Source organism: Petaurus breviceps, unplaced genomic scaffold (assembly GCF_028583685.1).
Source record: "Petaurus breviceps papuanus isolate PSGF00001 unplaced genomic scaffold, PetGlider_PUasm1.0 179, whole genome shotgun sequence".
Taxonomy (NCBI): Eukaryota; Metazoa; Chordata; class Mammalia; order Diprotodontia; family Petauridae; genus Petaurus; species Petaurus breviceps.
In genome coordinates, this window is record NW_027185779.1 from 10,178,323 (window position 1) to 10,203,849 (window position 25,527).

At 36.3% G+C, this 25,527-nt stretch overlaps 2 protein-coding genes across 2 annotated transcripts in view; both read left to right on the forward strand.

Moving 5' to 3' along the window:
- NBN (nibrin) overlaps positions 1-25,527 on the forward strand; it is a 267,933-nt gene that overhangs the window by 97,029 nt on the left and 145,377 nt on the right. The gene's annotated exons all lie outside the window — the stretch shown is intronic.
- The window catches only part of CALB1 (calbindin 1), a 40,159-nt gene continuing 19,976 nt past the window's right edge, over positions 5,345-25,527 (forward strand). The window contains exons 1-3 of the mRNA XM_069086680.1: positions 5,345-5,653; positions 6,244-6,320; positions 11,029-11,103. Coding sequence (XP_068942781.1) covers positions 5,575-5,653; positions 6,244-6,320; positions 11,029-11,103 — 231 coding nt within the window. The 5' untranslated portion in view covers positions 5,345-5,574. The remainder of the gene's footprint in view (positions 5,654-6,243; positions 6,321-11,028; positions 11,104-25,527) is intronic.

Sequence of the window (25,527 nt, forward strand, 5' to 3'; positions counted from 1 at the left end):
TGTGTGACTCTGGGCAGATCACTTAACTTTTCAGGGCTCTAGGCAACTTTCTAAGAACCACAAAGAAGTTGCCAATTTGTATTGGTCAAAGGAGTTTCCTCACCTGGGGTCTCCCTTTACCAATGAAATCACAGGCCCAAGCCCCATCCAAATATACCTTTTTGACTGAGAAGGGTATGAAAATTTGATGACCTATAGTTAGCAAACTCATTCCTTCACGTACGTGCCTTGTGATTCAAAGTAATAGGTTTCCTAGGCAAGAGTTATCTTCTTAGGCTTCTACCTACCTACTCTTTCATGCTTTTCCATATCAGCCTTACCTCTCCCATCTGCTTGACAACACCCACTCCCCTATGTATTTGCTTGATGTCATTGCCTTTAGGAACTTACTGCCTCAATCATCCCTTCTCTCTCATTAATTTTTGATTAATCTTTATCCACTGATTCTTCCTTGACTGCTACAAATATACTTACATCCCTCTATTGCTTTATTAATTTTTTGTGAGACAATCAAGGTTAAGTGACTTGCCCAGGGTCACACAGCTAGCAAGTGTCGTGTCTGAGGTTGGATTTGATCTCTGGTCCTCCTGACTCCAGAACCAGTGCTCTATCTACTGCACCACATACCTGCCCTGCCTCTATTATTTAAAAAAAGAAAAACTTGATTCTACCATGCTCTTGAACTATCATCCTTCATCTCCTTTTCAAAGCCAAACTTATAGAGAGAAAAAAACTTTTTATACTACTTGCTTCCACTTTATACCACTCACATTTCAAATCTCTTGAAACTAGGCTTCTAATTGTGTGCATGCACACACACACATACACAGACACTTGATTGAAAGTATTCTAAGATCACCAATGATCTCAATATTGCTAAATTCAATTATCTTTTCATCTGTTAATTCTCTCTTCATTGCAATATTTTACACTGTCAACCACCTCTCCTATATACTCTCTCCTCCTTGGTTTTTGCGACACTTTTGACATAGAAAGTGTTTTCTTCCTTCCTGGCAAACCAATTATTCTCAGTCTGTGTTATAGACTCATCATCCATGTGGTACTCCCATGTGTGAATATACCTCAGAGCACTCTCTCTTCAGCCCTCTAAAAGAGGGCCCTGCTTTATATACACTCACATCAGTCATAAGGTCTCATGGATTCAATTATCATTTCTATGCAAATGACTCACCTAGCTGCATATCTAGCCTATATCCTTCTCCTGAATTCTAATCTACACCTCCAACTGTCTTTTGGATGAAGATCTCAACTTGGAGGCCCACAAACCATTTCAAACTCTTCTATGGTTCCTTTGTGGATAATTTGTGAAAATACATGGACAAAAATAGCACAGGATGAGAAGTTGTAGAAGGGTTTTAAGCTGCACCATGGAAAGCAGTGCCCATGGCAATTATGTAACAAATCTTTTAAAATATCAGTTTAAACCTGACCTCAATCACTGTGGCTATGCAAGTGTCAAGAAAATGAGCAATAATTCCTTCCAAATCAGAAATTATTAATCTTCATAGAATTTGGGACGTGGTATAATAAAGCAAGTAGCAAGATTTTTAAGTTTTTACATTCATGCAAATTGGTTTTCTCATTTTCAGTCATTCATTCATCAAATAATTATTGTGCATTATAATTTCAAGGAATTGTGTTTGGTACTATAAGGGATTAACCAATGAATAATACATACCACTTGTTCTAAAGGAGCTCCAGTCTAATACTGAGGATAAACAAATACACAAAAAACTATTATATGTTAGAATATAACAGTTGCCATGAAAGAGGCACACAAAAGTTCTACAAGTCATGGAAAGATTATGATTAAATTATCAAATGTAAAGGAGGGAGAAAATAGTTCCAAGAAGGGAGAGGTCATAAAAACTGGAAAAAGCAGGGAAAGCTTCTTCAAGGTGGCATTTAAGATTTCACAAGTGATGATGAGGAGTGATAAGATTTATTGTTAGTACAAGCAAAAGGAATAAAAGTGGGAAGATGCATGGAGTATGCTCAAAAAAAAGAACAGTTTAGTTTGGTGAGACTTTAGGATATGTGTGTATGCATATATATAATTTATATGTGAATGAATGAAAGTCATTGAGATATGGGACAAGTAAAGAAGGCTCTTGAATTCCAAGCTAAAGACTTTAGCTTCTTTTAGGAGATACTAGAGAACAACTCAAGGTTTTAAACAGTGTAGTGACATAATCATATTGTTGATTTAAGAACATCATTCTGGGGGCAGCCAGGTAGCACAGCGAGTAAGAGCACCAGCTCCAGTGTTGAGAAGACCTGGAGATTGAATCCCGGGCTCAGACACTTAGCACCCACCCAGAAACTCCTGGCCGTGTAACCTTGAGCAAGTTACTTAACCCCAATTGCTTAGGGGCGGCCAGGTGGCTCAGCAAGTAAGAGCACTGGCTCCAGTGTCGGGATGACCTGGATCAAATCCAGGCTCAGATACTCAGCACCACACCCAGAAATAACTGGTCGTGTAACTTTGAGCAAGTTACTTAACCCCGATTGCTTTAAAAAAAAAAAAAAAAGAACATTATTCTGACAATTCTATGTGTAGCCTTGAATTGAGGGAAAAAGTCTGGAGTTAGAAAGCCATTGCAATATAGCCAAGTTAAAGGGGGCCTAATACATTTTTAAAAACTCAGTATTATCAATTGGGTTTACTCATATTTCCCAGAAACAGAAATTGATGTATCCTACTGCTTTTACTCCAGAAAAGTAATAGGGCTTAGTGACTTAATATCAAATCAATATTGACAAGATTTGACACTTCATTTGTATCTGTGTCATACCTTGCCTCATTGTAATTAGAGATGGTCTCAAAATGTAATAAAGAGAAATAACTAATTGGTCTCCTATTTGAAAGGGGTCACTAGCAACAAATATCATAGAAGTGACTATTTCATTTATAATTTTTAAAAATAACAATTTGCTTTCTAAGCATTTGTTTGTGTGGGAATTTTTCTTTCACTTATTGGTAACTTAAAGGTTCCTCAAATTTTCCTTGGGCTACTGCCTTATTAACAGAGTTTTCCAACTCTAACTCCACTATTATCTTCAATAACCAAATACCTGTTAATGAAATAATCATTTACCTACTATGTTCAATGCACTATTTTGGCACTGAGGAAGATAGAAAAATGTGACATAGTTCTCACCTTCAAGGAACTTGCAATTTACTAAAAGAATTAAGATTAATACATCAATAAATATGATATAAAGTGGAATTTTAGTAAAATAACAGAAGCCCATACTATGCACTGTGATAATTCTGATTAAGAAAAAAACTGGGGACTTGAAGATGTTAGGAAAAGCTTCATGTAGAAGGTGACTTTTGTTTTTATACTCATAATACTTAAACTTGTTCTTGAAAGATGGACAGAATGTCAATATATGAAGACTAGAAAAGAAGAATATTATAAGTATAAGAAACAGCACAATAAAAGTGTAGACAGGTTGAAGTAGACCTGAAATAGTTTGTCTGGAGCTAGAAAAGTCAAGGGGTGTAGTATGAAGTGATGTTGCAGAAGCCTCATGACACTTCTTAGCCATTTCCAAACCATACCATCTGCATACTGGACATTCTCCTTCTCCCCTTCCTACTGCAAACTGAACTTAGCCCCTAGACCTCTGGTTCTGATAAATGATAAATTTTCACTTTATTTTACCCAGAACAAAGGCACCATGCCACTTCCAAACGATACCCAACCCCCTTACCAGTTTCCCTTTATATGCTTTCTTGTTAGTTCTTTAAGGGCAGAGACTTTTGTTTTTGTTTTGTATCATTCAAACTTATCACAATGTTTTTTCATTCATTAATTTGGAAGAAAACTCATACTCGATTGTGAAAGATCTTATAAAGCATATCAAGCTGAGGAATTAGCCCCTAATGAAGAAAGCATGACCTATACAAACCCTATAAGAAATCACAGGAAGCTCTGCAAAGAGTACTACTACTAATAATAGCTGACATTGATATTGCCTTTATGATTCATAAGGTTTATATACATTATCCCCTTTGATCCTCATAACAACCCTGTGAAGTAAGGCCTACAGACATTACTATTCCCATTTTACAGATGAAGAAGTGAGTCTTTAAAAAGTTAAGCTATTTGCCCTGAATCACAGTAATGGCAAGTATCTGGAGCAATTCTTGAATTCAAGTGTTCTTGACCTAGAGTTCAATGATCTGTTCCACAAAGAGAAGATCAATAGTTCAGACAAAAAGAAAGGGCCATTAACTACCTCTGTCAAATGAACTGATTTCCAAATTACTCCTTCACTCTGTAATGTGAAGACAAAGATAGGTAGTATGATGTGGTGGAGAATAGCTCTAGAGCTGGAATCAGTGGAGGTGGGTTTGCAATCTTCATTCAAATTAGTTATGTTACTCTGAACAAGTTATTGACCTCCGTTGAGTCTATTCCCCCACTTGTCAAATGAAGTGTAATAATACTTGAATTACCTACTAAATAGTGTTTTTTGAGAGGATTATGTAAATCTTAAAAAGTTCTAGTGAAGAGTGAGCCATTCCTAACAGTGCATAGTCATTATTTAATTATTTCTTTTGACCACTTCACCTTTTCCACTTGAAATGCGAATGGGTCTTAATAATAATTCTTATTACTATCATTATTTTAATATTAGTGAAGAGTTGTGATTTATATTTTTCTAATATTCTTGACCAGTGGAATAGTGGGTAGAGTATAAGTCTTCAAATAAGGAAGACCTGGATTCAAGTCTAACATCTTCGACATGCTAGCTGTGTAATTGTGGGTTAGTCATTTAAGCGCTTGGTGACATAAACAAGTCTCTAAAGAATAAGTTCAAGATGGAGTTTCCAGTTAGTCAATAAACATTTATTGAGCACCTACAACGCACCAGACACTGTGATAAATGCTGGAGAAGTTCTCTAAGCTATTGAAATCACTTTTCTAGACCAAATAATCACCACCACAACAGCAAAACTCCTGACCAACTTCCTTTTTTTAAGTAAAAAATGTGAGTACATTTATCAAGTAATTTTATTATGTATGCATTAGTGACTTTTAGCCATGTTTTTTTTGGCAGAGGAAACTCAAGAAGAAGAAAACTCAAGTTCTCTGAGCCTCACCTTCAGGCAGGGTCTCCCACCACCTAATGATTCCTGCCACACCAAGCACGCAGCTTTGCTTCTATGTGAAGAAAAGGAAGCAAACTGTAGGGGAGGGGAGAGACAGGAGGGAACAAGAGGCGGGGACATGAGGGGAGAGGGATGGATGGAAAGCAAGAGGAGGCGTGGCTGGGCTTGAGGCTGTCCTGATAAATTCAGAGAGCTGTGAGCTGAGAGTGCTGGAGAGAATCTGGATCACCGACAGAACGACTTGAGCAGCACCGTGGACAGCGCCGGGCAGTTTCAGGATCCAATTCTCTTATAGCCACTTGCTCTTTCACTCACACACCCACACAAATACACACACACACACACACAATCTGTCTCTCATACATACTGGTTTACCACACGCATACACATACACATACACACTGGCACACACAGAGATCACTGATACAATGGCAGAGACCCACCTGCAAGCATCTCTGATCACAGCCTCACAGTTTTTCGAGATCTGGCTCCATTTCGACGTTGATGGTGACTATCTTTTTGTTAGTTTTTTACTGTCTCAACTTGCTCCCCCAGCCCCTGATTTGCGGTTGTCTTTTCTCTAACTTCATCACCCCCACTACTGGCTGTACAAACAGCCCAAAAGTTTATGCTGTTGTTGTCTGAGGGGTGTATGGATATGGTCGTTTTGGGTTTTGTTCTTAATGTAATCGCAAAACTTTTGCCTTTACAAGATCTTTGCTGGGGGTGGGGGTTCGGGGGCTGGGGGAGAAACCTGCTCTGGAGAGATCCTTCATCTTGGGGAGTAGGTTGCTATGCTCTCTGCGAGCTCTGGTTGCACTCAGAGACTCAATCTATTTTGCCCCCCTTGTATGGATTAAAGTTTAAAAACCTTCAGCCTTAAGTCTGAGAAATACTCTGCTTATCCTTAACTACCTTTAAGAACTGTAATTATGTCTCCGTTGCTTGTAAGTGTAGAGACTGAAAATGTTCTTTCTGACCAGCACCCGCCCGCGCATCCCACCCCACCTCCCTTCCAGCACTCACATACACAAAATTAACCGGAGAGTTGGAGGAAAAACTCAGGAGTACCAGTGAAATATCTTTGTTGTTTGCAGGAAGTGGTTACCTGGAAGGTAAGGAGCTACAGAACTTGATCCAGGAGCTGCAGCAGGCGCGGAAGAAGGCTGGATTGGTAGGTTCTGCTCTTTAAGGTCTGGGGGTTGTTTTTGTTGTGTAGGGTTTTTTCCCTTCCTCTATTTAAAAGTCCGTCACATTTCTTTTAAAAATAAATAAATAAATACTTTCGCCACTGTGAGGGGAAAAAACTGCATCTGCACGTTCTCGTGAAAGACGAGTGCCAGTAACTTATTTTTCGACTAATTTTACATCTAAAGGTTTCTTCGCTACTTGAAAACAGGGTGTTTTCCAAATACCTTTAAAAGGAATAAGTCACTTCGTAGACGGTAAAAAGCTACTAGCTGAAATGAAGGTGCTTTAAAATCATGTAGTTTCGACTTGTGATATAAAAGCCTCAAGGGGAAGAGCGGCTGGTCTCTGATCCTTTTGCACATCAGTACCTGTAACAGGGTGTTAGCTGGTTGAGCTTATCTTTAACTCTGCTTTCTTGGTGGAAAGTGGAGGGGGCAGAAACTTCTGCCCCTTGGTGGTCAGGAAATAGATCTGCAGGTTTTCTATGTGGCAGTAGGTAGTGTTTCTTGTGTTCAAAGGAGAAAGAATGAGGGAGAGGGGGAGGAGAAGGGACATTGTCCTCGACCATCTCCAGGAAGAAAAACTGAGCAATAACAGCCCAAGAGTGAATAAAACATTTAGTTTGAAAAGGTCTTCATATCTCTTTGTAAGAGAATAATACCGAAGTTAAAAGTGTGAGAAATGATATGCTTTTAAGAATCAGAAAGTGGCATTATGATTGTTGATATCAATAATAACATTTAGAAAATCACCAGTGAATGCTCATGCTTAAAATAAGTTATTAAACAAATGAGGAATTATTTTTGTTACCTAGACAACACTTCAAGGAGGGAGGGGCACACAACCAGAAGCCAACTGTAATGTGGCCCTCCCATGTTAAGAAACATTCTTAAATATAGAGAAGGTAGTTATGTAAAGAAAAAACAGGTTATACATTTCACTAATATATTGGAATGTATATAAGACTCATTTCAGTAGGAAAACCTATTTGAAATAATTAATTTGCATTTGTATATGAATTACTCTTTCCAATTTCAACATGGTTTTTTATCTCTAATCCCTACTTCCTAACTGCAAATTTATGACATAAATCTACATATGACATATATTACTTTACATCAGTCTTTTGGAGGTCTTCACTATAAAACTTTGGAAGTCATTGGTCAATTGTGTTGGAAACCAAATCATACTATAAAGACTACGTTATCCAGATATAACATTACTCAAAACTTGAAAAAGAAAATGTTTTTTTTCTCTTTTATGTCTTTATCATCCTGCCAAAAAAAAAGAGGAAAAAAACTGATAAATAATCATGTGAATAAATCCGTCATAATGCTTCCCTTGCAACTCAGTGTATCTTTGGCATTTATCTCGACAGTAATGAAAATTGTTCTCTTCCTCATTTAAAAAAATATACTTAAAATTAACCAGTTGTTAAAATTCAGTTTTTCTATAGCATCTAAGAATGAGAATATTTGAGTTAATTATGCAAAAAATGATGTCCTTAAATATGCATATAAATAAATCTGCAGTTTTTGCAAAGAAACCAGATTTTCTAGAAACAAGCGTAATGTTTTAAAGCTCATTTTGCCTCCTGGAAATTCAAATATTCACCAAGTACTATAAAAGAAATACTTGCAGATTATTCTTGCTTTCCTCCCACTATAACATTTATATCAGTTTATAGGTTGTTCCTGTATATTATGTTATATTTTGAAAATTGTTAGTGCTTATTTTCCCCCTTTATCATGGCAATGTTTCTGGAATATTCTACTGAAGCAACCCATCCCACAATAATAAACTTGAGTACTGTCAAGGAATCATCTGAAGTTGCCAGATATCCTGAACCCTGGGCTTTTTTCTGGATTATGAAGAAACATTATTGGAGATTTGAGATCTAAACAAATTTTTTCTGGATCTGGAAGCTCACATTCACCAGAGGCCTCATTGAATTCTACTTTTTAAAATTTCATGTCCTTTTCCAAGACGGAAAGACTGGAAGACTCAATGTCAAAACTAGAGCACTATATCAATCCTGTTTTAGGACATAAAGGGTCACTGAGTCTGGAAATAGACTTTTCATAATACTCATGAACTCTTATGTGTTTTATTTGTATTAAATATGGTCTAAAGTCAAATATAATAGCTAATGTCTTAAGTTTAGTATTTCATACCAAAATTGGCACTTAGGTAACAAGTTTTAATAGAATTCATGATTCAGTTATAAATTATAAAGTTTCAGTATATTATTGCCCTGTACTGTACACTCTGTGAAACATTTATTTGGCTGTAATCCTCGTCTATTGATTTCACATTCTTAATTACAGATCTGTTGCTAAAAACCATTGGTTCCTAATTCTGTTCTCCCAAATGCTAATTTAACATCTACTGCTCTGGGGAAATTAAATTTGCAAATTTGATTCTATCAAAAATTAAGAGTTCTTTATTGCCAGTATTCCCACTCTGTGAGCTTTCTCATTTAATTTTTGACACTTTTTTCTTTCGTGTAAATTTAAATAATTACAAATTGTTTCTTATTAGTAGTTTATAAAACTAAAATAATATATTTGGTTTCAAATTGCTTTGTTACCTCACTTCTAATGAAAAAAAAGTAAACACTGAATCAAAATTGACATTGTGATACTACCAACTCAATAACAATAATTAGCCTCAATATAGAACTTTTAAAATTATATTAACATATTGATTTCCCCTTTAATCTGGGTAAAAGGTAAGTCATACCACATTTATCTCATTTATCAAAAAACTAAGGCCTAATTGATTTTCCCAAGGCCACAGAGTAAGATATTAGTACATGGTGGCCTATTTAAAATGGGCTTCAATTAGGGAAATAAGGTTTATTTGGCCCTAGTTAACCACCTAAATGGGCCATGTTAGAGAACAATATTTACAAAGTCAGCATCTTAGTTTCTAGCCTATATTCAGAATATAAGAAGACTGTGTGCAATCTTAGAACTGGAGAGCTAACACAACTTACAGTGCAGATGGAAAGACCAAAACAAAGCATGACCAAACAAATTAGCTTTATTATTCCTCAACCAGCTGATAGGATTACAGATTTAAATTTAGAGCTGCAAGAGACTTTAGAGATCAGCAACTCAAACTCCCCTCATTTTACAGATAAGGAAACCAAGGTTCAGGTCATTTGCCCAAGATCACATATGGAGGAAGTGACAGAATCAAGATTTAAACCCAAGGCCTCTGACTCCAAATTCAACCCTGCTCTATGGTCATATTTATTAACATACATAAAACAGGGAATTTTGTAGCAAGAAAAATTGAAAACAAATGAACATTGGAAAATTCTTCTTAAAGTTGATGTTGCTAGGCAAAACTCTGACAGCTAAATGTTATCAGCAAGTTGAAAAAAGTTTCCCCAGATCTCAGCTGTGGTCTGTCTCAGATGAGCTTAGCAGTTAAGTATTTTTTGTTCAGGTGCATAGCCCTCTTATGTAAAAATAAGTAATCTACCTTTATGACTTCCTCCTTGTTGCAAACATTCCTAACTTTCTTTTAAAGAGGGATTTTCTTTAACTTTCTAACTTCTAATTTCTCCCAAGTTTAAAAAAAATGATGATATCAACATTTTAAATAAACTAATACCTTTATGTCTGATAAATAAACTGACAAGATTACATAGTGGAGTTAAAGACAGATGTATTCATAGAAGAGCAAGTAATATAAATATCATAGAGATTAAATCCAGAAGATATCTTAAACATCATTTTGTCCAAACCTTTAATTTTAGGGCTAAAAAAGATTAAGGTTCAAAGAGATTAAGTGAGTTACCCAGGATTACACAAGTAACAAATAGTAGACTCAGGATTCAGGACTGGTTTCAAATCTAATTCTGGATATGCATTGCTTCCAAGCACATTACCAATATATATTTTCTTTTTAAACGTGCTGAATAATTTAGAATGGGTAGTGTAGTGGTGGAAAGAATGTTGGACTTGAAACCAGTAGAGACATTCTATTCTCATCTCTGTCAAATATTGGTTGTGTAACCATGAACAAATCACTCAAGTCAGATTCCATGCCTGCAAAAAGGTGTAATTGTATTTGAAGTTGGGTTGTTGTGAAGATCAAATGAAGATAGTATGTGAAAAGCCCTTTGTAAAACTTAAAGTGGTATATAAAACATCAGCTAATATTAAAATTAATACTTCTGAATTCTCAAAACTAAGGATGGTAGAAAAACCTGAGAAACATATTTGAAACTGGCAATCATAACTGTAACCTTTTCTGTTTGCTTATTTGAACTTGTGATTTTATCAGTGTGGGGAAGTCCTTACACCATCCAACTTATCTATAACTTAGTAGTTGAGGAAGTTGTCTCCCACCTTGAGGTTAAGTGAATTTACCAAATTATACTTTTGAATTACTTTTGATATATTATAGCCAGCATGTGTCAGGACTTGGACCCAAGTATTCCTGACTCCAAGATCAGTCTTCTCCCAATCATACCACACTGCCTTCCCATGTTACCTTTGAAATCTGCAACAATTCTACACCAGCCCAATGTTTTCCACTTCCAATAGCATAATTAATAAAGCATATACTAAATACTGTCAATTTTAGGTATTTTTGTGACATGTCATGAACATTAATATATAAATAAAGTAGTTATTAATTTCTAATGAATAACTGATCCTTTTGACCATTTTTAGGATTTGTCACCTGAAATGAAAAGTTTTGTGGATCAATATGGGCAGAATGATGATGGGAAAATAGGAATGGTAGAGGTAAGCCAATTTGTTTATCTGCACATTTCTCTGGAAGATAGTTATAACAAATATGCTTCATTAGGTAGTCAAGACTGTCAAATATGGTGTATGGTAATCCTCCCCCACACCAATACACTACACAGTGGTTAACTTTACCTTTAAAATAAAATATCTACTAGAAAAAAACAAACTTGGAATCATAGAATTGGAAGGAGACTATAGAGCTTTCTTAGTTCAACTCTTTCACTTTAGAAATGAAGAAAGAGTGATTCAGATAGGTTTAGTATATTGTCCAATTTCAAATAACCAGTTTGTAGATCTTACGCTATGACCCAAGTCTCTTGACCTGCTTAGTTCAGTGATCTTCCCATTAAACCATGCTGCCTAATATTACTCCTTCATCCACAACGATGAGTCATGTATAGGTTTCAATTCTTTCTTGCTGGTATTAAATATTTCCCTGCTATAAAGAGAAAACCTTCTTATACATTGTCTGTAACAATGTCATTCTGGAGGGCTATGCCCTGGCTTCTAGAATTCAGACAGTTGACCTGACTCCAGGAAGGAAAGAGGTACCTTTTGTCAACTATCTAAATTTTTTTTATGATTTCAAGTGGTAACAGTTTCTATAGAAACTCTAAAAAATGAAAATTGTAAGTAGCAAATATTACCTTCTGACAAGGACTTTTCTTATTGAGTGTGACTTTCTTTTGACAGTAAATGAGATCAAAACTTTGAAACCCCCTTTGACTTCTTAGATTTAGGCAGCAGGTTTTATTTCGTCTCTTCTTTACTAGATAGTTATCCTATTTTTCTTGTCTCTTTCATGGCTCTTAAAGAAATCCAGGGCATGATTTCTCATCCAAGGGACAGACTTTAAAAGATTCCTGTGAAACACAGGCATAGATATATTTTTCTTATTTTTTAAGTTTAAGTTCACATATTTATTAGACTGAAATAGCCTGGCTCTGAAGAATGCTTAAGAAGAATAATAAGGTCACACTTTTGACTCAGTAGGTTGAAATAGCTTTAGAGAGATCAATCATATATGAAATACACTTTGAAAAAAAAGGAAATCACCATAAATAGAATGTAGGTACAGAATACTATTATTATCATCACTGTAATTAAATTTTTCCCTAGGGCATATGCTTCTCTTTATGCCCACGTGTAACTCATTACTAGATGAATAGATAAATTAATAGTAATGGGACTCACATTGACATTGAGGCCAACTAATCTGGAAATGAAATGATCTCAGATAAGAAAATTACTTTAAAATGAACATAAATGAGATGGATAAAATTGAATCATTCAAAATTAGCTGGAAATCCTGAAATTAGGAAAACTATAGATGTGGCTATTTCAGAGTTTGACATACTTTATTATTCTAAAAGAGGAAGAAAGCCTGTCATGTTATACTTAATATATTCCATCCTGAAGAATTCCAGGGTTCTGAGCTATTATTTCTATCATTTAACTTAGTCAGTGACACTAAATTGAACAGAATATGTAAAAATAGTTTTCTTGGTTCCCATAGATTTCATATATGTATATATACATATGTATGTGTGTATACACATATACTTACACAATATGTATTTCCTATATTATCATGTATATGTATAGTGTGTGTATGTGTATGTAAAATTATAAACTAGATAGGTCCGTGTGGAGGCAAGGTTTAAAATGTTTAATCTGATATATTGGTCACACTCCCTAACATTTAACTTATTCACAGAATGGTACAGGGTTTATGTTGAATGAATGGCAAGAGTTACTTGGCAGGTGTTCCAGGCATTGGATGGAAGAAGGTGCAGTAACTAAAGAATGAGCCATTCAATAACTAGAGAAAAAGCAAAGAGAAAGTTTTCATATCTACAGAAAGGGAACAGAAAGCAGAGAAATGGCGGAAGTTAATGTCTTCGGTGGATTGAGTGCTGAACTTGGAGTCAAAAGTCTTGCCTCAGATAGCTGTATGACACTAAACAAGTCACCTGGCTCTTCTCAGTCTCAATGTTCTTATTTGTAAAATGGGAGTGATAATAGAACCTACCTCTCAGAGTTATTAAGAGGATCAAAGGAGATAACACACGTGTGTAAATGCTAGATATTATTAGGGCACCTAGGTAATGCAGTAAATAGAGCACAAATCCCGAAGTCAGAAGGACCTGAGTTCAAATCTAGCTGTGTGACCTTAAATTTCCTCATCTGTAAAATGAACAGGAGAGGGAAATGGCAAACCACTCCAGTATCTTTGCCAAGAAAATCCCACATGGGGCCACAGAGAGTCTGAAATGACTTAAAATACAACAAAAATTATTATTAGGCAAGTTTGGGCCAATTCAGGGCTTTGAAATGAATACCATTTTAAATATAAGATTTCAGGTTTCCTGTCTCTTTATATGGTATTTAGTTTTTACTCCATTCTACAGGAAGTTTGTTTTAAAACCTCCCTTCTTGATGAAACTTTGTTATACCGTGGTTTTAATATATCAGTAATTTATTTTATTAATGCTCTTTTAAATATAATAAGGTGCTTTATGAGAGGGACTTGATGTGAGCTTTGAAGCCAGTATTTGCATAGATAGAGGAGGATAAGGAAAGAGAAAAGTATGTGCCAACCCTGCTAAAATACGTGGAAAGAGAGAATTAAAAAGAAGAGAGTGGGCATTTATATAGCGCCTATTGTGTGCCAGTCTCTGAGCCAAATGCTTTACAGATATCTTTCTCCCTTGATCCTACAACCCTGCAGAGTAGGTGCTATTATCCTTATTTTACAGTTGAAGAGAATGATGCAAACAGAGACTGACTTGCCCAGGGTCACATAGCTAGTGTCTGAGGCCAAATTCTTCCTGACTCCAGTCCCAGTCCTCTACATAATGTTGGAAGAATAGTGATGAGGTTTGCATAACTCTAATAGAGGCCATGGGTTAGGATATTGTAAGAAATTGCAAGGTTGAAAAGAAAAGGTGAGGTAAAATTTTAGAAAGTCTTAAATGTCAAGATGGAGAGTTTAGCATTTATCCTGCAGAAATTGTCGTTCAAGGTTTGTAATCAAAGGAATGATACTAGATCATAGAATTGTAGAATTTTAGACCTGAAAGAGACCTTTAAATTACATCCTACCCCAATCCCTTCATTTTACAGATGAGGAAATTAAAACAAAAGGAGGTTAAATTACTTACCCAAGGTCACAGAGCTGAATACTAGAAGCAACTACTAAAACCCAGGTTTCCTGACTCTTGGCAGTATTTTTCCCACTATAACCTTGTGCAGGTATAATTTTTTTTAATTAGTCTTGTAGAAGTGTGCAATATAGTTTGGAAGACAAGAGACCAGAGTCAGAGAGAACAATTAGAGGATTTGCAGTAGCCTAGAGAAGAAATGATGAAGACCTGGTTGAGGATAGAGTTGGAGTAGAAAGGAAGAGAAGAAATAGAGATGTTAAGAAGGAAGAATTGCAAGTTTGGGCACACATTAGATATAGAGATGAAGGAAAAGAAAAGAGTAAATAGAGTGACAGAGTAAGGATGACTTCAAGTACCATAGAAAAGTTTTAGTGAGGCGTTTGAGAGTTCAGAGATGAGCCTTTACCTTATTCAACTGAAATATGAGAAATGTGAAGAGCAGAAAACACCAACAAAAAGGGAGCAGGTAGGTGGTGCAGTGAATAAAGCACCGGCCCTGGAGTCAGGAGGACCTGAGTTCAAATTCGGCCTCAGACACTTAATACAAAACTAGCCGTGTGACCTTGGGCAAGTCACTTAACCCCAATTGCCCTGCCTTCCCCCCTCCAAAAAAGCAAAAAACAAAAAACAAAAATGAAATATGATGTGAGTCAAACTTAGAAGGAGCATAAATGTATATAATATATAATGCTTATAGACTACATATAAGACTACATTAGAGAAACGGGGGAAGGATGAGAGAGAAAGTGAGAGAAAAAAGAGAAAGAGAGAGAGAGAGAAAGAGCTCACATATTCAAAAATCAAATAGAATCCAGTAGGCGACCTCTTCCCTAGCTCCCACCCCAGGAAACAGAGAAGCTTGATATTATAATGATCCGCATGTTTTCCCCCAAATCATGATAACCTATCTAATTATGTTCAGTATAGCATTACTTTGATATTTCAATAGAGATGTACAAGTTAAATCTGATGATATTTAATGTTCATTTAGAACTGATATTTAAGTGCTCATCCAGAAGTCAAAGTAAACTAAACAATCATCATCCTGGTTGCATTAGAAGTGGGAAGGGCCGAGTCATTCACGCTAGAATTGAATCTTATCATTAAAAACTGGCAAAATTCTGTCAAAGTAGAGGAGGCAGTGTGGCCCAATGGACAAAGTACTGGCTCTGAAGTTGTAGGGTTTTGGTTTGAATGCTACATCTGAGGCTTTCTATCTATGCAACCTTCAGACTTCATTAATTGTTAGTCGAGTCCAACTCTTTGTGATGCCTTTTGGGTTTTCTTGGCAAAGGTACTGGCATGGTTTGCCATTTCTTTCTCCAGTTCATTTTACAGAGGAAGAAACTGAGGCAAACAGGGTTTAAGTGACCCTAAGTGTTTGAGGTTAGATTTGAACTCAAGAAAAGGAATCTTCCTCACTTCAGGCTGAGCATTTGGTGTACTATATCGCCACCTAGCTGCTCCACAATACAACCTTGGGCAAGCCATTTTACCCTCCATGGTTTCTTTACTGGTAAAGCAAGATCATTAGACTAGGTGGGTTCTGAGGCCCTTTCCTCCACTAGATCTATAACTGACATATTTACATAAATTAACAAGCATTTATTAAGCACCTACTAATTGTCAGGCTCTGTGCTAAGCATTGGGGATATAAAGACAAAACAGACCCTCCCTTCAAGATTACATTCTGTTGGTGGAGACAACACACACAAATAATGAGTATATCAAAAGTAAATACAAGGTCATTTCAGGAGGAAGGAACCAGCACCAAGAAAGGCCTTATATAAGTAGGAGTTAGCATTTAAGCTAAACTTTGTAGGACTCTAGGAAATCTAAGGGGCAGAGGAAAGGAAGGAGCACGTTCCAGGCATAGAGGACAGAAAACACACTGCCTAGAAATGTGATCAGAGAGGATACAACCTACATAAATGGTTTAACCCAAACTTAAATACTTTTTTAAAAGTTAAATACGTGGATAAATTGGATAGACTCCCTCAAAGGCAGCCAAGAAACACTGAGGTTCAGAAAACGAATCCAAAACGTGCATGCCAAACCTCTGTGATAATTTAACAAATACCACGATAGTCAAAAATGTACTAAATATATTCTGACTAATAGCTCTTCTACAGAGGAGACCGATTAAAATAATTTAAAATGAGGACTGAATGATTTAGCAGCAAAGTAATAGAAATTTCATCTATGGAATTCACATTCAAGCACAGAGATTTTTCCTAAGAGGGTGTCAGTTCTGCAAGCTTTTAATTTGTGCCCTTAGGCAATATGTGGGAACATGATATCATTTCCTGAGAACAGGGTCATGTTTTCTCCTGATGCAGGCACATCTAGTTGTTGTTGTTCAGTCATTTCAGTCATTCCCAACTCTGTGAGCCCATTCTGGGGGTTTTCTTGGCAGTGGTTTGCCATTTACTTCTCCAGCTTATTTTACAGATGAGGAAACTATGGTAAATGAGATTAAATGACTTGACCACGGTCACACAGCTAGGATGTGTCCGAGGTCACATTTGAACTCAGGAAGAGGAGTCTTCCTGGCTCTCAGCCCAGAAAACTATCTACTGTGCCACCTATACAAACAGATAGATACAGATATAGATATATGTTTATGTGTGTGTACATAACTTGAATACAGGCAACTCAGCACATCCTGTCCTAGGCTTGTAGAGGAATCTAGTACCCAACTCCAGTTCTACAACTTCCATGTTGACAAATGGCCCACCATCTTTCCTTTCCAATTTTTTTTTAGTTTATGAAACAACAGAAGCATTTCCATAACACAGTATAATTTTTAAAAATATGATTGCACATGAAGCTGCAATTCTCTTCTATACAACTTGCTATTCCTTTTAAATAGATAATAAAGTTATCATGTAACTTTTTAAATTCTTTTTCTTTCTTCCCTCCCTGCACCATCTTTTAATTTATTTAAACAAGCATGCATCAAGTACCTAGTACATACCAGAAACTGTGATAGGTTCTGGGTATAGAGGACAAAATACTAAATAGATATGAATTATCTACAAAGCAATTTCTGGCAGAATTGAGCTACCAACTGGATGCATAGGCTTACTGTAAAAGATGGCATTTGAACTTAGATTTGAAAAAAGTCAAGGATACCATGAGGTGGAGAGAAAATAATATATTCCAGGAATAGGGGCAGCCTATTTTAAAAGCCCAGGGAAGGGAGAGGGAATTTTGTATAGAAATAACAACAGCAAGCAGGTCAATTTGGCTAGAATATAGAGTGTATTAGGGAAAGCAATGTACAGTTCACCTAGGAATGTCACCTGAAGCCAAGACTCTGAAGAGATTTTTTTTAAATGCCAAATAACTGAATTTGTATTTTATTCTGGAGGCAAATGAAAGCCACTAGAATTTTTGAGCAGATGGCAATATGGTCAAATCTAAGTTTTGGGATGTGATTTTTGGTAGCTCTGTGGAACATGGTTTAGAAAATTGAGAGAATGGGGGCAGGGAGACCAATTGGGTAGATAGGATAGATTGCTAGACCTTCTCAGAAAGACCAGAGTTCAAACCCAGCCTCAGATACTTACTAGCTATGTGACCTTGAGCAAGTCACTTAACTTTTGTCTACCTTAGTTTCCTCAACTGTAAAATGAGAATAATAATGGCACCTACTTCCCAGTGTTGTTGTGAAGATCAAATAAGAAAATATTTGTAAAGCATTTAGCATAGCATGTGACCCAGAGTAGGTGCTTAATGTTTATTCCCTACTCTTTCCCACTATCATAATAGCCCAACTGAGAGTTGGCCTGAGATGGGATGATAGTTATGTGAGTAAATATAAGGGAGAGTAGGTTTTTGAGTGTTTTGTAAGGGGAAAGTTTTATTTTGGAGGTGGCATCAACAAAACTTGGCAATTGCTTGGATGTGAGAGGGCAGAGAAAAGGAAGAGTTCAAGGATTACTGGGAGGATGATGTTGCCCTTGGCAGAAGTGGAAAAATTAAGAAAATAGAGGGTATTGGGGAAAACATAATGGAAGAAGGTAAAGAAGGAAGGAAGGAAGGAAGGAAGGAAGGAAGGAAGGAAGGAAGGAAGGAAGGAAGGAAGGAAGGAAGGAAGGAAGGAAGGAAGGGAGGGAGGAAACATATGATAAGTGCTTAATATGTGAAGGACACTGTTCTAAGCAATGAGAATGCCAATAAAAATTAAAAGTAAGGCAATTCCTTCTCTCAAGTTGCTGACATTCTAATGGGGGCAGACAACATATAAATGGGAGTTGAAAGGCAAGAGGATGAGGGATCCTAGAATGGGGCATGGTTTTGAAGTCTGGAAGTCAATAATAGGGTCTGGAGACCCAAGAGGGACTTACCAATGGGAAAGGGAGGCATGTCTTGCAGAAGGATATTTTAGGTTTAAAAAGTCACAGAGATCATTTCAGGAAGAAGAGATCCCAGGTGCTGAAGAATTTCTAGGATGAGATTGCAGCAGAAGCATGGTTTTAAAATTCAGAAGTAAGGAATAAGTCCAGGAAAAGAATGAATTCTGGTGTGTGTCCCTCAACAAAATGGAAGCCTCAGGAAAAACTCACCAGTGGGGAAATGGGTTGTGTTTTGTTCTGAACAAGTTTAGTTTGAGATGCCTATGCAACGTTCAGGTAAAGATCTCCAATAGGCACTTGGAGATGTGAAAATGGAGTTCAGAAGAAAGGCTGTATAAAGTGATAGTTGAATCCATAGGAGCTGTTGAAATTATTCAGAGGGAATGTATAGCAAGAAAACATAATGTCCTTGGGTACACCCACCCACAGGGATGGAGGCAAAGACGATGACCAAACAAAAGAGGCTAAAGATTGGTTCAAAGGGTAGGAGAAGAACAAGTAGAGAGTAATGTAATAAGAGAAAGATTGAAGAAGAGGGGTCATTCAACAACATCAAATAACACAGAATCAAAAAGGATTAGCCCATCAGATTTGACAATGACTAAGTCACATTGGAAAGAGCAGTACTAGCTAAGTGATGAAGTCAAAAGTCAAAATGCAAGTGTCTGAGAAGTCATGAAGGACAAAAAGCTTCCAAAGAAGTAGAATGGCCAGTCTAAGAAAGAGCTCCTAATTTGGAATCAGAGGGACTGGACACAGATTCTGGCTTTGCCACTAAACCACCTGTGTGGCCTTGAACAAATCACTTAATTTCTCCAGGCCTCAGTCTCTTCATCTGCTGAATGACAGGGCTGGATGAAATGACCTCTAAAATCCCTTTCAACTCCATATCCAAGGTCCCATAACTCAAGAGAAGTTATGAAATTCTATCCTCTCTTCTTGGAGGCTCCAAGGCCTCTCAAAGTCCTCTAGACATGATTTAAGAAGAGAGAAGAGCCATCTGGCTCCACCCTTCAGTTAAGAGTACCAATGGAACAGAACCTTTACCAGAATACACAAAGAAAGAAGTTGATTATGTGTTCAGAGACCTTTTGTCAGGGAACTCAAAAAAAGTGATAGCTGAATCCTAATCCAAAAAGTTTTAACAACTCCATCCCCAAGGGAGGTGAAGTCCTTCCTGTACTTCAAAGATGAGGGAGCTAAGGGTCCTAAGAAAGAAGGGTCTGACTGGCCTCAGTTTCTAAAATAAGGATAATCATATTAATATAATCTGTTAAATGCAAGTATGCTTTTCATACATATAGATAAGAGATAAGATTATTATTATTAAAATTATATATTATAAATTATATATATTACTAAAATCACAATGATCATTTATGAAATAATATATCTAAAGCTCTTTACAAATCTTCAAATGTTACATAAATACTGATTATTCTCATTCTTGTACAATGAACTTGAAAGAAACTTAATGATTTTCTTGGGTCATCATAATCATATCCTATATACTTTCTTGTTAAATGTTCTTAGAATGTCAAAGCTGGAAGAGACCTTAAATGTCATCTAGTTCAACCAATATGATATTAAGTAAATGTGAGTTTTCTTTTGATTTTTAAAAGATTTAATTTTCATGATTATATGGCAATACTGATTTGCCATATGCTTCTGCCTAATACACGTAACATACACATTTCAAAAAGAACAAAAACCAAAAAGAAAAGACCAAAAGAGACTTAGCACTTTGGTCTAGTGAATTGAACAAGTGTGGTATAATAGCTAATGTGATGAACTTGGAGTCAAGACGATCTGAATTCAGATCCTGCCTCTGACATTTAACTAGTTGTATGACCCTGCATATGATCAAGCAAGTCACTTAACCATGCTAAGCCTCTGTATCCTCATCTACAAAAAGGGGATAAATAAAATCCACCCTACCTGCCTTACAGGGTTGTCCTAAGACTAAAATGAGACAATGTATGAATACTGCTTTACAAACTTTAAAGTGCTACATAAATGTCATTATTATTATTGTGCGATCCTTATTGTTTTTATTGAATAAATGGCATGTACAAAGAAACATATTTGTCCAATATCAAATTTACTATCTTTACTGAGAGGAGACAAAATATCACAATTCTTTTGGATCCATTTGAGCCAATTGAGGTATTTCTATGCCATGTGAGTTTATTATTATTAATTATTTTTATTAATAAATTTTAAATAATTATATGTTGTTTATTATTATTACATCAACATGTTTCCTTTTGCCTATCCTTTCACCCTTCAAGAGACATCCCTTATACCAAAGAATAAAAAGGAAGGGGAAAAAAAGTTCAGCAAAATTAACCAACACATTAAAAGTCTGCCAGTATCTGGAGCGCCCATACCTAGAGTCTACTATCTCTGCAAAGAAGAGGAAGAGGTGTTTTCTAACATCTTTTGGGGGCCAAACATGACCATTATAATTTCATAGCATTCCACTTCAATTTGGGGGTTGTTCTTCCCATTCACATTATTGGAATCATCATGTATGGTATTTTCCTGGTTTTGTTTACTTCACTTAGCATCAATTAATGTATCTTCCCATACTTTTATATATTTATTTACATTGTTTCTTAGATCTCGGTAATATTTAATTATATTCATGTACTATAACTTCTTTATCCATTCCATAATTGATAGGCATCTGCTTTGTTTCCATTCTTGACTAACACACAGAGTTTTGCTATAAATATTATGGTATATATGGAACTTTTCTTTTTATGGTGACCTCCCTGGGGTATGTCCCTAGCATTGGGATCTCTGTGTTAAGGAGTTCAGACATAATTTCAGATTGCTTTCCAGAATGGTTGGACCAATTTACAGCCTCACCATCTAGTGTATCTATCCTCCCATAACTCCTCAAATATCAAATATGCTCATCCTTTGTCATCTTTGTCAATTTGCTGGGTATGATATGATACCTCAGTTATTTGGATTTTCATTTCTCTTATTGTTAAGTCATTTGGAGCCATTAGTCATATGGTCATTAGTAATTTTTCTTTTTTTTGGAGGGGGGAAGGTAAAGTAATTGAGGTTAAGTGACTTGCCTAAGGTCACATAGCTAGTAAGTGTGTCAAGTGTCTGAGGTCGGATATGAACTCAGGTCCTCCTGACCTCAGGGCCAATGCTCTCTATTCACTGCGCCACTTAGGTGCCCCAATAAAAAGCAATTTTTTTACCTATTTGTTCATATTCTTTCAACATTTGCCTATAGATAAATTACTTTTGTTCTTATTTCTATTATTTGCCTAAATATCTTGGATATCATATCCTTATGAGAAATAATTAGCTCATTTTTTTCCTCAGTCAACCTTCTTATCCTAGTTCCACTAATGTTGTTGCCATCACCCTTTCCGGGCATCTCCTTTTCTAGTAATCTCCAAAGTAGAAACTGGAGCCCCTGGAGGACCATGGCCTGACCCCAAGTAATATGTTATTAACCAGTCAAAGGGTATAAAGACAGGTCATATTCCAATCTCTCCCCCTTCATCAAACATGAATTTGTCTCCAACATAATGATGTTATGAGACCCTTTCAATTCTCATCCACTTTGCCTTCTCCCATAGCCAGCCTTTTATGGCTATATTGGGCATAGGCTTTTTAAGATAATTGTATCCTAATCTAACTTGGCACCTGCAGTAGCTGATCATGCAAATTTCAACCACCCATGACCCACACATGACACTTTCCATGTCTACCAGATCACCATAATATCAGGCTATTTACTTAAAGAAATGGCCAGTGAATAAGCCCTCCCAAAACACACACACACACACACACACACACATGTACACATGCATATACCCCATAAACATTTTGGTTTTTTGGTGGGAAAGAGTGAGTAGCATAGGATGAGCAGTGATGGATATATTGTATTCTAATATCAGATTGTATTATCTTTGCCCTAGATTTTACTCCTCTTCTTAACTTCCTTCTTTCTAACCACTGTCTCTCCAGTCTTCCAGGTTCTCAACTATCTCTTTAGTCTTGACTCCTCATTTAACTGAAGCTATTTTCTTCAAAATTACTAATGAGTTATTAATTTCCAAAACGGATTGTCTTTTCTCCGTCTTCATCCTTCTTGACCTTTCTGTAGCATTTGATAGTGTTGACCACCTAAATGATCTCTCCTCTCAGTTATCATGACACACTTGGTTCTTCTATGTATCTGATCATTCCCTTCTCAGTCTTCTTTTCTGGATCATCTTCCACATCATGCCATGTAACTGTAAGTTTCCCAAAGGTTTCCTTGGCCTTTTTCTTTATACTTTCTCACTTGATGACAATTAGCTCTCATGGGTTTAAGTATTATCCCTGTACAAATAATTCCTAGATCTACATATGTATTTTAATCTTTGTCTTGAGCTCTAGTCCAACCTCACAAACTGTCTATTAGACACTTTAACTAAGTCATTCCATACATAAATAAATTCAGCGTGTCCAAAATAGGACTCATTACCTTTGTTCCCAAACCTACTCCTTTTCTGGAATTCCCTATATCTGTAAAATATCAACATTCTTTTAGTCAACTGTGTTCTAAACTTCAGCATTATTTCAGACTCTTCATTTTCTCTCACTCCACATATCCAATCATCTGCCAAATCTTATTTCAACTCTATAATATTTCTTCTATATGTCCCTTTCTTCTTACTCACACAGCTACCACACTAGTTATGGCTTCATCACTTCTCACTCTGGACTACTCCAATACCCTACTAATTGGTCTCCCTTCCTCAAGTTTCTCTCCATTCCATTATACTCTTTACTCAGCCTCCAAAATGATTTTCCTAAAGCACAGGTCTGAGCACATCACCTCTCCCCTACCTAATAAACTCCAGTGACTCCTGTTGACTCTATAATTAAATATCATCTCATATTTATCTCATACTTTTTCTTTTTTTCTTTTTGGAGGGTAATTTGGGGTTTTGACCTGCCCAAGGTCTCACAGCTATTTTTTTTTTGTGTTAAGTGTCTGAGGCCAGATTTGAACTCAGGTCCTCCTAACTCCAGGGCCTGCACTCTATTCACTGTACCACCTAGCCACCCTCATACTTTTTCTCTTCTTTTTTTGTGTTTTATAATATACAAAATTATTAGTACAGGAGTATGTATACATTATATATGCATAGATATACATATGCATATATGTGTGTGTTATGTATGTGCATATACTTACACACATATATCTGTGTATATATATAAGCTGCATGCACAAAAAAAATTTAGGGCACATGATCAAAAAAGTTTAAGAGAAAGCATTTGGGGAACTACAAAAAGAGGAGTAGAGACATAAAAAAACATACTAAGTGGGACACGAAGCTGCCTCCAAATGTTTGAAGAGCTATCATCTGGAAGAGGGAGTTGACATTCTCTGAAGCTCCAAAAGGCACAATTACTGCAGTCAATGGCAAAGTATAGGAAAACAGATCTGGGATTCATATAAGGAATGGTTTTCTAACAGCTTTGTCTAAAATTGAAATGGAAAGCCTTGTGAAAAAGAGATTTGTCTGTCCCTGGAAGTGCTTAAGCAGAGAGTGGCTGGCCACCTGTCAAGTCAGTTCAGTTAAACATTTACCAAGCACCTACTATGTACCAGGCACACAGAATATAAAGACAAAAATGAAAACAGCTGGTTAAGGAGTTTGTACTCTATTGAAAGAAATGGCCCATGCATAATAAATACAAACTACGTATAAAGTAAATACCACATAATTTTAGGAAGGAGCCTTAACAAGTAAGGGGATCAGGATGGATCTCAGATGGAAGGTGGCACCTCAGCTGAGCTTTGAATAGAGGGAGAAATTAGATAAAGGTGAGGAGGGAGAACATTCCAGAGACAAGAAATGATTTGTGAAAGTCACTTGAGAAAGAATGTCACATATGGAGAATAGCAAGTAGGCCAGTATAGCAGGAAAGGAGTGTGCCCCAACTGGGACCAGATTGACCAGGCTTATTCCTTAGATCATGTATTGGGTTATCTGAAATCTGGCTCCTTTAAAGATGAAAATCAGTGACAGTCTCTTTTCATTGGTAGGTCAAATTATGGTATGAAATGGAGTAAGCTTAGGTCAAGGATCTATGAGCTCAGCAGTGTGGGAATTCAGTCCACCACTTGAAGCCAGATGACAGCTATATCTTAATAGATAAGTCCTAGGGAATCCGACTTGCCTGATGTTACTCAGCTAATAAATGTCACAGATCTTCCTGACTCCAAGTCTAGCACTCTATACTGCCACTCTGAAACTGAAATGAGTTGTTTTATGTAAAATTAGAGTACTTTTATTTAATGAACAAAAAGCTAATTTGGCCTTGTTAGTACTATCTGTCTCACACTACCAGTTTAAAATCAGTAATTCAATACATCCAAGCATATTTGCAGTACAGGTTGGAAAAAATTAATATGAAAGATATTTGAGTCAAGTTCTGTGCCCATGAGGCTGCAATGGTCAGCAAATGTATTTCTGCATTAACTCACCACAAGTTATAGTAATTAAAGAAATCATAAGAACAAGAACTGTATCAACAAAATACAGAGGTCACAGATATTAAAGCATTTTATTTTTTATTTTATTTTTAATTTATGAAATAAAATAAGTATTTCTATAACATAGTACAATAAAAAAGATGACTGTACATGAAACTTCAAATCTACTATGTTTATCTTGGAATTCCTTTCAAATATACAACAAAATTATCTTGCATATTTCTTTTTTTTCTTCCCCTCCCCTAATCTAGAGATGGCTGCCGTTAGACACAAATAGGGATAGATAGATAGATAGATAGATAGATAGATAGATAGATAGATAGATAGATAGATAGATAGATAGATAGATAGATAGATAGAT